The sequence below is a fragment of the Oryzias melastigma genome, linkage group LG5 (genome assembly GCF_002922805.2).
Source record: "Oryzias melastigma strain HK-1 linkage group LG5, ASM292280v2, whole genome shotgun sequence".
Lineage (NCBI taxonomy): Eukaryota > Metazoa > Chordata > Actinopteri > Beloniformes > Adrianichthyidae > Oryzias > Oryzias melastigma.
In genome coordinates this window covers 30,135,047-30,150,131 of record NC_050516.1, presented here as the reverse complement: position 1 = coordinate 30,150,131, position 15,085 = coordinate 30,135,047, and the positions used below count along the sequence as shown (strand labels likewise).

Here is a 15,085-nt window from a genome sequence, read left to right as displayed (position 1 = left end):
AGAAAAATGACTTAAAAAACACAATTTTCATTGGAGTCGGTCTTTAAGCCTTAAAAAAAAATAAAAATCCAGAGTTTAAAAGTGCTGTTTACATACATCTTTAAGATGCTGCAGTGTTTTTAGCTGAATTAGAATCTTTCTTTAGAGCCATAAATCCTTCAAGGGAAAACAGTTGATGAAGAGATATTGTGACAGGCAGAGAGCAACCAGCATGAGAGTGAACGCTAGGGAACCCTATCCCATAATACACATGATCCCGGCTTATATCTGCACCACACAGTCGGCCAGCACTGACAAATAACCTGGGAAACTATGATACGCTATTTCCGCTTAATCCCCCATGAAGCGCGGCTGGAGCCTTCAGTGTGGTTACTGACCAGCTTCCTGAAGGGGACTTACAGGAGATGTTCGGCACCAGATTCACTTTGAAACATACGAGGTTCTTCTAAAACCGGGTTTAACGGAACACTCTGAACTGATCTTGTTTGCAGCAGATAATTAAATCAAACGTGGAGGAAGTTGCAGCTTTGCAAAGCTGTTCAAATATTTGTCAGTGGCTCTGCAGCTGCTTTAATACTACCTTAAATATGGATGTGTTTATAAACAATTTATTTTGCAACCAAACAGCCTCAAACTCCCAAAAGCATAAAAACTTTAAAGACCTGCTCCAATGAAAATGGTGTTTTTAACGCGTTCTTGTAGCATTTTTCTCACGATCGAGGAAAAGTATAAAGAAAACTAAGATTAAAAGGACATTTATGAGTATTTGTTTAATTAAATTATTGTAAATCAGAAGTAGTTAAAAAGGTATTTATTTGATGAAGCATTAGTCAAAGGATGAACTCATTAAAAACGTCTGAACTTTGATTTAATTAATTCCCGCATTAAATAAATATCTACAAAAATGTAAGGAGTGTGTTCACTCTTATGAGATACTGTAAATGTATGAAGTGACAATGTTGGATTACAATACAAAGAATGAGCACGTTATCAGAAATATGTAATCGTTGATATATTTTTTTTTTATCTTAAAACCTCCAAAAATGATCTTTAAATTTTTAGGACAAGCTAAACTTCCTGCTATTTCAATAATAATTATTTAACAGTAAATAATAAATCTTTGTTGGGTAGTTATTGAAATAAAACTTGTGTGTTTCATTGATTGGGATGCTGTACGACGTTAAATGTGTCGCCTGGAAACGTTGAAAATCAGGATTTATAATCACTTTTTCATAAAAAAGAAATCTAAAAAGTGTTTTTCCTGGAGATCTGTCAGTTTCATTCATGCTCTAAAAATGTTTAACTCTGGGGTTTAAAAGGGACCACATTTTATCTGACTTATTTTAGGAAGAAAAAACATGAATTGGCTTAAAATATACGACAATATATATATATATATATATATATATATATATATATATATATATATAGTTTTTTTAACGTAATATTTCAACTTTTTTCTCTTAAATAAACAACTTTAAATATTGTAAATGTATTAGTTTAAATCTCATAAATTTACAACTTTATATTTAGTAAATTTACAATTTATAATCTCACAAATTTGCAAATTTAAATCTAGTACATTTATGTTTTATATTATAACTGTATGATTTATAATCAAGTTTACTAAATTAAATCTTGGTAATTTTTTTATTTTTAGAATCTCGTAAATGTACAACTTTCAAACTTGTAAATTTAAAATTTAAATCTTGTATATTTATGAGGTTTAAATCTTCAGAATTTACGATTTATAATCTCGTTAATTTAAAACCTATTTTGTAAATTTTGTAAATTTATGACTAAATCTCATAAATTTACAACTTTAACTCTCGTAAATTTACTACTTTAAATCTTGTAAATTTACGATTTATAATCTCGTAAATTTGCTTTAATAATCATGTAAATTTACAATTTATAATCTCGTTAATTTCAAACTTATTTTGTAAATTTTGTAAATTTATGACTATAAATCTCATAAATTTACAACTTTAAATCTTGTAAATTGACGATTTATAATCTCGTAAAGTTGTGATCTATCTCTTAAATTTGCTTTTTATAATCTTGTATATTTATAATTTATAATCTTGTAAATTTACAATTTATAATCTCATAAATTTACTACTTTAAACCTTGTAAATTTGCTTTTTATAATCTTGTATATTTATAATTTATAATCTTGTAAATTTACAATTTATAATCTCATAAATTTACTACTTTAAATCTTGTAAATTTGCTTTTATAATCTTGTATACTTACAATTTATAATCTTGTATATGTAAAACCTTTAATCTCATAAATTTACAAGTAAAAAAGTCATAAATTCAGCCTCGGACTTTTAAAATCCTAAACATACAATTTTATTCATGTAATTTAACAGTTACGACTTTTTTCTCGTACATTTAAAAAATTTAAAGTAGTAATCTAAAAAAGAATGTTGTTTTTCTTTGTAAGATGGTATAAAACTAAACCCCTATAAGCCAAAAAAAAAATTGTATTGCTCCAAAAAATGTTCTAACAATACATCCCAACATGAATAATCCAAGGGTTGGGTTAAATAAATCACCCAACTGTGTCTGGATTTAAAATTGAAAGAAACAGATATATAAATATAAATAGTATATTATTTCTACTGTAAAGTTATAAAGATTTTTACACAAAAGTTCAAGGATTTTGTTCAAATGAGTTTAGAAAAGTCACATTTGAAATTCCCCGTAAGTTATATAAAATACATCAACTATGAATTGATTTAAATGATGCGTCTGAAAACTGCGTGATCGGTCTCCTGAGTTACAGCTCTGGTTCTTTATGGCGTCCGATACATCACCGGATCGGCTGAGACATGAGGCCGCCCAGCTGCTGGGATCAGGGTGGAACGTTTCTCTGTGTCACAGATTCTGCTGCCGACGGATTTATGTTCACCGATCCTCCCGACCGCATTTATATGACATCTTAAGTGTGACGGAAAGAAGAAAATAATCAGGATTTAATGCACAGTGGGGACGAAAAACGCCAAAAATGTCAGTTTTTTATCAAGAGAAATAAAAAAGGGAAACAATTATAGTCACAAAAATAAATATTGTGCTTAATGAACATTTATGTTGAGTAACTTTAACACAAACAGTTGTTTGTTTACATGTGAAGGATCATTAAAGTCTCCCCCGATGAAAATCATGTTTTTGAGTTTTTAACATGAATTTGTGGCACTTTTCTTATAAAAGAGAACAAATGTGAGAAGAAATCATTTTATTTCTGCATTTCTGAGTATTTCTCCTCTTAAATCTCTGTCAATCAGGGGCGGGACTCCAAAAGCCACGCCCCCTCAGAGGAGATTTTGGAAACAGAGGCTTCAGATCAACATGAAAAATGGCTTTTTAAGACATTTAGGTTGTGGGATTTTGATTAAAAACTTCAAAATCATAATTAAAACACTACTGGGAACATTTTCTTTTGTCATGGAGGGTCTTTAAGAGTTTCATTAGCGAACAACCAAATCTAAAATGACGTTCCGTAAATGCAGCTGGTGGGGGGGCGGCGTTCTCCTCGTTGTCAGGCACAAACAATCCGATTTTCTGGAGACTCAAATCAGATTTAAGGAGCTCCCAAAGACTCTCAACAGAACGAGGGAGGCTTCCGATCGGGCCCAAAGGAGAATAATTAACGTGACATTTCCCTGACATTTAGTCAGACGTGTAGAGAAGCCAGGAGTCGGAGGAAGGAAGCAGAAATGTGAGTCAGGGAGAACAACACGGGACATGGATGTAATCGGCAGCAACAAATATTGCAGCTCTCCTTGTGCTGCAGAAGAGCAACAGAAACATAAATAGACTCACGCTCGACACCCGCGTCTTCAGCGGTGATGAAGCTGTACTTTAGTTGCTTGGTAACTATTTGTTTTGCGCTCATGTCTTCCACACGCTGCATGTTTATGGGCTGTTACAGCCTCATCTCCCCGCTGATGAGCTAACAGAGTCTGCGGTTGAGGTCGAGCGGCTCAACAAGCCCACAGCTGCCTTTTAAATAATACCTAAGACAATGCATCAACCCTCTCAGTGCTTTCAGGAGCTCGCTCTGCGGTTTCACGTTGCACCGTTAAGCTAATTAGGAATTGATAAACTCCTCATCTGGCAGCGTGGAGGTTGCTCTGTCTCCTCTGTGGAGCTGTAACAAGGCCCAACCAAAGGAGGAAGCAAATTAACGTGGTGACCACTAATGTGATCACCGGACGATCTTATCTGGGCGCAGATAAGGAGAACGTTCCTTTTTTTTCTTCCAGACAAGGATCAGTTTTGCTCTTCAAAGGGTTTTTTTGTTCGGATATTTGTGATAAACTGCAGAAATCAAAGGAACAAATGACCGCAGTGATGGTATGGAGTCTTTTTCTCACACAACGAGCATCGATTTAGCTGCTCTTTGATTCCTGGAAGGAAGACATTTCCTCACAGTCCTTAAATCTGCTGGATCTAAGGAGGCGACAGCTCTCACATTTCCTCATTTTGAAGAATTAGCTAGAACAAACTTTTAGTCAAACCCGGTTAGCTGGTGTTGCCAGGATAACAGCTCAATAACAATAATAAAAAGTGATCTAGAGGGCCAGATAGAATCACCCGGTGGGCCGGATCTGGCCCCCGGGCCTTGACTTTGACACACACAGTTTATCTAATGCTAACACGGCTGGAAATGTAAGCTCAGCTTTGAAGATGTGAAGGCTAAAAGTAGCGATACAAGTTCAATTTTACGGCAAATTCCATAAATGTTTGTTTTCCTTCAATTTATATGCAATAATTAAACATCTAGATACAAGAAAAAGCTTTTTAGCCAAAAAAAAAACAACACTTTATAATAAGATTAATTAAAAAGCTTAATTACACATTAATAATGTGTTTATAGGGCGTCAGTAAGACATTTATTAACACAATAAGCTGAATAAGGTTTATTAACAGTTAATTAGATTAATTTACATCTGAAGTGAGACTGTTTTCTACAACGGCCATATTAATAAACTTAATAAATGTATTAACTATCTTTGTCAACACTATATTGAGGGCTTTGCAGCAACGTATCTAAAGTTTTACCAAAAAGTAAAAGTTTTTCTGTTTCGATTTATCCAGGAAGTTTAAACTTTTTATTGATTTCTGCCTCGTTGTTCATGTACGCAAAATAATACAAAAAAAAAAAAAGAATCAATATCTGATCCTCCAGCAGAAAATCTCTGATTCAATGATCTGACTGTGATTCGAGATGCTGATGACAATTTTTGTCATCAATGCACACGGTTGGGCTCTAAAGTTTCACTCCCATCATCTGTTGATCCATTTTAAAAAATCATCATTTTTAACTATAATTATGTCATTTTTAGCCAAAATCTAGGACGTAGTTTCTGCAGAGCGGTGTCTTTTATTAGAAATTCCCTTCTGAGTTATGGACTGTTGGAGCAAATCAACCCCGCCCCCTCCCCCCCTCGATCTCTTTGTCTGAACGCCGTCCCACTAGCTTACAGCCCCTCACACCCCCAAGCTAACATTAGCGCCGCAACAAAAATGGCGAACAATTTCTGAGCTATCACAGCTTTTTAAAAACTTTTTGTCTGCTTATGGTTTGCAACAATTTACATAAGGAAATACTGAAAAAATAAGCTAAATTTTCTTTATATTTATCTTCCATCCTGGAATAAAATGCCACACTGACATGTTAAAACACCAAAAACATGATTTAACACAAACTAAACTCTTGCGGTCCTTCCATACTTCTCCACTCTCAACCTCTTCTAACATTTAAACGTTTCCATCTGTCAACATTTAATCTTTATTATTTCAAAATCATGATTTTAAATTATTTTCCAGACTCCAACCATGGATTAATTAAACAAAAAAAATGTTTTCTATGGATAAAATCAGATCTGAAAAGCTCACACTTAAATCCAAACTTCATTTTTCGAGGCTCCATGCTCCTTTGCGTTTGCATAAAGCTCATTCTAGTAAAGTTGATGGTCCAAAGCTCAGACATGTTAACTGGAACAATCCCAGGTCTTGTTCAGTTTCCAAAACATGTCTGGAAGTGTCCTGCAGCGCAGGTGTTTGTGCTGCATTAGGGTTAAAGTTTTCCACACTCCTCTGAGTGACCTATGAACTCAAACATTAAAAAAAAACATTATCCCAACTAGGGCTGGGTTAAACAAAATTGATTAATCGATTTGAATCGATCCAAGTTTAATAGATCAATAATCAATCCTTAAAAATAGAGATTGATCTAACGTTTAAAGCTAAAGTCCGCTAGCTCAATGCTAACGTTTATTGGGATTTCCCTTAGGACGGCTAATGCTAACGCTCGGTCGACCTAAACATACATTACTGACTAAATTAACATCTTTATAAACTCACAGGCATGAATTTTAAAATTATTTTAAGGAAATATTTCAAGAAGAAGCAATTTGTGGTCTAAAATACTGTTTTTTTACTGTTTTACTTTCTTCTTCTTCAGGAATAAGGTGTAAGGCTAAAGCCCAATCGCCACCTAGTGGCCAAACTGAAACGCCCTCCAGGAGAAGCAGAACAATTGTTGCAGCTTCTCAGTTTGAGAATCAATGTAACACTGTCTGATATTAACAAACTTATTACAATTTTACTGATATATTTTACAGTATGTGAACTGTATCAGATTAATGAATAACTTCAAACATATATACAGATTATTAATTTATTTCTACGCAAATGTGTCTAAATGTGTAAACTCAAAACTGAATCCAATCAAATTGAATTTAATTGAAAGAATTAAAAAAAAAACAGAATCGATCCTGGAAACGAGTGGCGATACCCAGCCCTTCATCCGACTTCCATTTCAAAATCCTCCGACTTCACGCCATGTGAGAAAACATACAGCGTTAGCGCCAAGTAATCCATTATCAATGAAGGCTTTTAAATGAAATATTGAGCAGTTGATCTGATTAAAAGCAGAGAAACTACTATCCGTATGTACTTTGCATGATCCCGTATTGGGTCATTAATGCAGATGCTGAGGTTGTAGAATACGAGGGAAGCAGTGTGTAACCCATCAGTCATGACTCACAAAAAGGGTTAGACATTTAAATATCATATCCACTCCAAGGCTGCATAGTAACCTGTGGAAGGAAAGATAAGGCCTTTGGAATTTGTTTAAGTCCATTCTTGCCTCCTTATGCACTGTTTTGCTATGTCACCCTGCTAAGATAATATAAATGGTGTTAATTGTATAGTCAGACCAGGGGTCGGCAACCTTTAACAGAAAAAAAGAGCCATTTGACCTCTTTTTCTTCTGATCAAAGCCTAAAAGAAGCATAAGCCTATAAGAAATATATATATATATATATATATATATATATATATGAATTATATCAATTTTTTGGAACAAACAAAAACAAAAGTGTAAAAAAAAAACCTAGCACTTCTCAAAATTAGATTTTTAAAACAATTTTATCTTTTACCTTTAGTAGAGGCCAAATTGGCGAAAAAGCTAGCTTGTTGTTCAATTACTAGCTGAGCTCCAAATTAGCATAAAATTCCTCAGTAAATTAAATCAGCCAAAAATGTTAGCATGTTGCTAAAATAAAAGCTAAACTCTAAATTACCAAAAAAAAAAACTACAGGAGATAACATATAAGCCTAAAATGTTAGCATACTATTAGCTTAACACCAAATTGGCATACAAAATTTAATTAGAGGCCAAATTAGTCACAAAAAAGCTAGCTTGTTGTTCAAATACTAGCTGAACTCCTAAATGGCCTAAAATTCCTCTGTAAACTAAATTAGTCAAAAAAGTTAGCATGTTGCTAAAATAGAAGCTAAACTCTACATTTGCCTAAAAACTCCAGTAGATAACAAATTAGCCAAACATTTTGCATGCTGCTAAAATAATAGCTTATCTTCAAATTTTTGAAAATTACTATTTTATTTTTCTTCAGCCAGAGAGCCACCATGGAGGGATTGGAGAGCCGCATGTGGATCTGGAGTTGCAGGTTGCAGACCCCTGAGATAGGCGCACAAACTTTGATGTGAACGTGACAGAAGAGGACTACAATTAGAGCTGATTCAAAGCTTTTTATATTCATATAGTGACATCCACTAAAAATGTATATATTTAGATGTTTCATGTGTTTAAGTGTCTCTGTGCAGCATCATCACTCTGTGAGGATTGTCCAATCAATCCTTTACTCGGCTAACACCCAACAGCTCGTAATTACCTTCGCTGCCACGGACGAGCTCGGCTTTTCCAGGAGATCCCACAGTTTCTTCCTTTTTTCCGCACAGCACGTGTTGTCAAACTCTTCTCCCTCTCGGTCTTTCAAGTTGTCCGCTTCCCTTTTCAGCTCCTCGTTCATCTGCTCCTTTTTCTGGTGGTACCTGGCCTGGCAGCACGACTCCAGGTAAATCTCGTCGATGCCCCAGTAGTCCAGCTCCTGGCTGAACGACAGCGCGCACATCTCCTCCATCATGTGCAGCTTGCCCGTGCGGTAGAAGTTCAGGATGGACGTGAAGGCCCCGGGATGGCGGTCGAAGAAGTACTCGTTGTCCTCCAGACTGTAGTCGTCGCACACCTCCATCAGAGACTCATGGGAGTTGCAGTCTCTCAACTTCCCCAGACGTGTCCGTGGGAGCCTGTCTAATGTTCTCCACAAAACCTCGTGTGGGAGACCCCCCACGTTCAGTCTGACCCTGCGGTAGCACGACTTGCTGCGCATGATGTCCACGGGTTCAGGTGGCAGCGACGATGTTGACCTTGAACCGGCTTTGTTTAACTCCAGGGACTTCTCCATGTTGACTCCAAGATGAGGAAGCTTCCAGGTCTACGGATTAGAGTTGGTCTTTCTTTTAGTCATCACAGCACCTAGAGGCAAACAAAACCACCAGCATGATTAGAATACGGTCACAAACGTATCAATCATACTGGAATGTTGGTAACAGTAATGGTGCGTTCACACCGAACAGGGCGGGGCTTAGTTTAAAGGCTAAGTCAATGTAAAGACGTGGTGCCTTTCTAAATGCTGTGACTACACTTCTCCTAATGTTATAATGGAATGATCCAAAATAGCGAAAGACATGAAAATAAAAACAAAAAAACATGCAGGGTTGTGTCAGGAAGGGAATTTGACGTAGAATAATATGCATCTTGTTTATTTATAGATTTTTAAAAAGTATTTGATTCATAAAATTCTTCTAGATAAATTAGATCAATATGGGGATTCAGTATGTCTACATAGGTCAATAAACATCTTGTAACCTCAACGTTACATGTGGTGTCCCTCAGGGCTCTATGTTAAGACCTAAATTATTTGGTATGTTAATTAACGATATGTTTAATGTATCAAAATTGCTAAAGCAGATGACACAAACATATTTTATAGTAATGATAGTGATGATAAGCTAATTAGTAGCATCAATGAGGAAATGCAAAATGTAAAAAAGAATTGTTTGATTGCAATAAATAATCACTGAATCTAAGCAAGACAAAAACTATATTTGGCAACAAATAAATATAATTGGAGTTTTAATTGAAAGAGTTCAGCAAATCTTTTAGGATTATTAACTGATTCCAGACTATCTTGGAAATCACACAAAAAAGCCTAAAAATGAAAATTTGAAAAAGTGTTTCAATAGTAAATAAAAGTAAACATAATCTCGACCTAAACACACTTCAAACATTATATTGCTCATTGATACATCCTTACCTCACAATCCTCATTAAACCCATTTTACATGTTACAGAAATGAGCATTGAGAATTATTCATAAAGTACACTAACCAACTTTTCATATATTCCAAATGACTAAAGTTACAGGATTTTATAAATTATCTTAAAAGTGAAGCCGTGTGTTTTCTGGTTGGTACTCATCTGTACCAAGGGTTGTGTTTGTTAAGTTTTTAGAACTTTCTTTCCACCTTTTGTAATTGTGTGAATGTTTACTAAGCATTACCACTATAGTGATTCTCCTGCTCCTTTCTGTACGTTTTTCGGCAGGTAAAAACTCAATCACACTTCAGCGATTTCAGCAATCTTTGTATCAAAACTTTCAGCTTGTTTAGCTAGTATTTAAGCAACAAGCTAGCTTTTTTTGGCTAATTTGGAGTTTAGCTATTATTTTAGTAACATGCTAACGTTTTTGGCTAATTTATTATCTACTGGGGTTTTTATATGCTAATTTAGAGTTTAGCTATTATTTAAGCAACAGGCTAAGTTTTTGACTAATTTATTTTACTGAGGAATTTTAGGCTATTTTTGAGTTTAGCTAGTATTTAAGCAGCAAGCTAGCTTTTTTGGCTAATTTGGCAAATAATAAGGTTTTTTAATGCTAATTTGGAGTTTAGCTATTATTTTAGTAACATGCTAACGTTTTTGGCTAATTTATTATCTACTGGGGTTTTTATATTCTCATTTAGAGTTTAGCTTCTATATCAGCAACAAGCTAATGTTTTTGACAAAGTTATTTTACTGAGGAATTTTAGGCTATTTTTGGGTTTCGCTAGTATTTAAGCAGTAAGCTAGCTTTTTTGGCTAATTTGGAATCTACTAAGGCTTTTAATGCTAATTTAGAGTTTAGCTATTATTTAAGCAGCAGGCTAACGTTTTTGACAAATTTATTTTACTTAGGAATGCTAGGATATTTTTGAGTTTAGCTAGTATTTAAGCAACAAGCTAGCTTTTTTGGCTAATTTGGCAAATACTAAGGTTTTTTAATGCTAATTTGGAGTTTAGCTATTATTTTAGTAACATGTTAACGTTTTTGGCTAATTTATTATCTACTGGGGTTTTTATTTGCTAATTTGGAGTTTAGCTTCTATTTTAGCAGCAGGCTAATGTTTTTGACTAATTTGTTTTACTGAGGAATTTTAGGCAATTTTCGAGTTTAGCTAGCATTTAAGCAGCAACCTAGCTTTTTTAGCTAATTTGGCCTCTAGTAAAGTTTTTAGGGCTAATTTGGAGTTTAGCTCATATTTAAACATCACATTAAATATTTCTTGTGAAATTGGCATGTATTGAGGATTTTTAAGCAATTTTACTACAAATTTTTCAGAAATTTAGGTCAACTATAACTCTCTTTCTTAGTTCCTTAACACAATATCGAGTCTTAACATTTTCCAAATAGCTTTTACACTTTCAGCAAATCCCTTCAGCAATTAAAGAAAATCGAGTCACCAATTTCAGCAGCTTTAGCGTCTTCAGTGACTACTTTCAGCAAAAAGCATTCACACCAGCATTGTCTCAGATAATACAACTTTTCTAGTTACATTTCTTGTCTTTCACAAGTAAAATGCCACACATACATGTTAAAAACTCAAAAAATATAATTTTCATTGTAGGATGATTTTAAGCATTTTGGATGAGTTTGACACCTCAAACTCTCAGCACCCCCAGACCAACCCCCCTTGTTGTTCTGCCTGCACCCCATAGTGGGACTGGCTAAATCCAGACGTGGACAACAGCTCAAAAACAGCTCCTAAATCTGGGTTCATCTGCCTACATTTAAGAAATAGGAGTAAATGGTGTCCAGCACAAAGACTGTTTGAGTTCTAGAGCGTCTTTATTGTTCTTCATAAGTGAAATCACTTAATTGGACCGCTTTAACAACCCAAATTCACTCCACACATTCAAAAACAAGTCTGAGCCCTTCTTTCAAAAGATGCTTTTCAATTTTCCCTCTATTGCTCCGTCTATTATCAGACAATAAAACCTGCAAGATTGAAAGAAATTTCTTTGAAAATTAAACAATAAAAGTGTCATTTTCTGAACAAATCCATATTTAATCACTGGTTACTGCTCTTTTTTAACGTATTTCGAAGAAACAACAACAACTCTGTGCACAGATGGGTCTTCCTGAGATGACTCATTATCCATGTAAGAACTACAAGTCTGGATTTATTTAACCGTCGTGCAGCTAAAACGAAAATTCAATAAAGAGTTGGTTCTGTTTTTGTCTTGTTTGCGCTCCATTTCTTTCAGAAACCCATCAAACCTTTCAAAATAAGAGTCAAGCAGTGTTGATCACGTGTCAAAGTCAAGGCTCAGGGGCCGGATCCGGCCCTCCAGGTAATTATATCCCGTAAAAAATTGAATGTTATTTAAGGTTTTTTTGTTTATTCTGGAATAATATTCCTGCCTTTTTATTATTTATAATAATGGTAAAAAGTTATGGTTTGAAAGTTTTAAAAAATTGGCTTTCTGCTAACTTTTTGGACTATTTTGACATTTACTAAGATTTTTTGAGACTTAGTAAAGTTTAACTAATATTTCAGCTACATGTTAGCTGTTTTGACTAATTTAGGCTTTTTTTGCCTTTAGGCTATTTTGGATTGGGCTGGGTGTCGTTATAATTTCCAGAAACGATTCGATTCGATTCACAAGAACCTGAATTAATTCGATTCCGAAGTTTTTTTTTATTTTTTCGATTCTTCACTTCAATTTTGAGTTTACATATTTAGACACATTTGTTTAGAAATACATTAATAGTCTACTAAATAATTTAAATATATTTATATAAACCTGTTACAGTTCATATTTTGTATAATTGATTAGTTAAATAATGAAATTGTTCATATCATACAGTGTTACATGGATTCTGTAAAGTAGAAGTTCTAACAAAAATGTTCAGATTATTAGCATTGTAAACATTGTTCTGCTTCTCCTGGTGGATGTTTCAGTTTGGCCACTAGGTGGCGATTGCGCTATAGAAGTCCACTTTATTCAAGAAGAAGGAGACGGTATGAGGAAAAAAAAAAAAAAAGTTTTAGGCGCCAAATAATTACTTTAAAAAATATTTCCTTTAAAGTGTTTGGAAAATTCCTGCCTTTGAGTAAATAAAGATGTTTATTTAGTCAGAAATGTATGTTTGGGTTTACTCAGCGTTAGCATTAGCCATCCTATGGGAAATTCCATTAAACATTAGCATCAAGCTAGTGGACTTTAGCTTTATGTTCTAAGTTGGTTTATATCTCATCATGAATCAATTATTGATCTATTAAGCTTAAAACTATTCAAATCGATTGAACAATTTTTTCAATCCAACCCTAATTTTGGAGTTTAGCTAATATTTATGCATGCTAGCAGTTTTGGCTAATTTGTGCTTTTCCCGTTTTTTTTTTTCCATTTTGGAGTTTAGCTAATATTTCAGCTACATGCTAGGTGTTTGTGGCAAATTTAGACTTTTTTTTTTTTTTTTTTTACTTTTTAGGATATTTTGGAATTTAGCTAATATTTCAGCTACATGCTAGCTGTTTTGGCTAACCCGAGTCATTTTTTTTAGTTTTACTGGCTAATTTGGCATTTAGCTAATATTTCAGATGGTTTTCAGCATCAGCTTTTTCGACTATTAGCTTCAGTGAATTTTGCTATCAATTTCAGTGTTTTCAGCTATTAGCACTAGCATCCTTAGCGGGCCCATTCAACTTACAGCATTCACACTAGCATAATTGCAGGTAATTCTATAAATCTAGTTCATAATTATTTTTAAAAGTTATGGTTTTAAAGTGTCAAAAATGTAGTTTTAGAATGTTAAATAAATGTTTATCCTGCTCCAACCTAAGGTGTGTTTTGAATTTTTGACACCTAGTGCAATTGAGTTTGACGTCTCTACTGTGGATCCACAATCTGGACGAACTTGTTATCTAGAATTTGTTTTTTAAGCAGCTTTGAACAAACGCTGAGGGAGAAGAGAAGGTTGTGGTTTGTTGACGGAGTTATATTTGACTGTTCCGGCCTCGTTAGACGCCCATGCAGAGCTGTAGGTGTGATGCCGGAAGCCTCACAGCTCAGAGAGAAAGAGCACTGTCCAGTCCAGAGGTGCTGAAAAACCCGAGGAGGGGAGCCCTGTTGTCTCCTTGAACCACTGCAGGTCCTCCTCTGGGGGAAGTGACTGAATGCCCTTTTTTTTCTTTTCTTTCTTTTTTTTTGCATTTTCTGACCAACAGATGCAGCAACAGCTGCACATTTTTATCTGAACTCCACAGACAAGATGCAAAGTTTCTCACACTTCCCTCCCCAAAACAGAGCTGCCAAGATTCAAAACAAGACATTGAATATTTACACAGAGTCCAGGGTGTGAGGATTGTTTGGACACAAGAACATGATGTAACCGACTGCGGGAAACACCAAAAACAATTCATATTGGAACGCAGCCTCCACCCTTACAGTCAAAGCTTCACAAAAACATCCCTGCTCTGCTGTGGAGAGATCTGCGTAGTTACAGCGAGGATGCTGATGCTGGTGCTGATGCTGATGCTGATGCTGGGGTACCAGCTTCTCAAAGTGAGGCAAACACATCCAGTGGTTCTGAAGGGTGGATGCTGCGCGTTCATGCTGCAGATGGAGAGCAGAGAGTCTCCACTCTGAAAAACTGTCAGATTCAGTCAAAACTCCAGGGATGGAAATGAGCGTCAACATACCGGGGTGGGTCGTTGTCATCCTGCGCCGAACCGAACCGAACCAGCTCGCGCCGCTCCGTGAACAATCAATCCGTTTCCTGAAGCGGAGACGCAGCAGGAGCATCTCACGGTTAACTGTTGACAGGCTCGAAGCCATCTCCACCTTCCTCTGCCTCCAACATGGCAGGAAGAAGATCTGAAGCTCCGCTCACAGCCCACACCGAGGAGTCCCGCATCTCACCACCGTCACCCCCCCGCACCCAGATCAACAAGTATACGCGGGCAGATCCTCCGGTCAGACCACCTGCGCTCCCGCCGGTAGTGAGAGGAGGCGCCGCATGCGGGAGAAGGGGGCTGCGTGGCCGCTTAACTCTTCCCGCACCGCGTCCCGACGCGGGATCACATCAGCTCACAACTGCGCCTTACGAAATAAAATAACATTTAAATGAAAATGAAAGTAAATAATGTAAAAGAAGATAAAAACTAAAGATAAAATAAAAACTAAAAATAATATAAAATAATGACTAGGAATTAAATAAAAATCTAAATAAAATGAAAATAAACAAAATAAAATAGAATACAATAAAAAATAAAAATCAAAAAATCAAAAATAAAATAAACAAAAAATAAATAAATAAAAATAAATACAATATAAAAATGAAATAAAAACTAAAAATCATATAGAATGCAATAAATTAGAA

The 15,085-nt window shown here is 35.2% G+C and overlaps 1 protein-coding gene across 1 annotated transcript in view; it reads right to left on the bottom strand.

Annotated features, from left to right (window-relative positions):
* The window catches only part of LOC112145394 (potassium voltage-gated channel subfamily B member 1), a 43,024-nt gene extending 28,145 nt beyond the window's left edge, over positions 1 to 14,879 (bottom strand). Inside the window, exons 1-2 of the mRNA XM_024270585.2 lie at positions 14,406 to 14,879; positions 8,213 to 8,856 (exon numbers count right to left, since the gene is read on the bottom strand). Coding sequence (XP_024126353.1) covers positions 8,213 to 8,785 — 573 coding nt within the window. The 5' untranslated portion in view covers positions 8,786 to 8,856; positions 14,406 to 14,879. The remainder of the gene's footprint in view (positions 1 to 8,212; positions 8,857 to 14,405) is intronic.
* Positions 14,880 to 15,085: the final 206 nt, after the last annotated feature.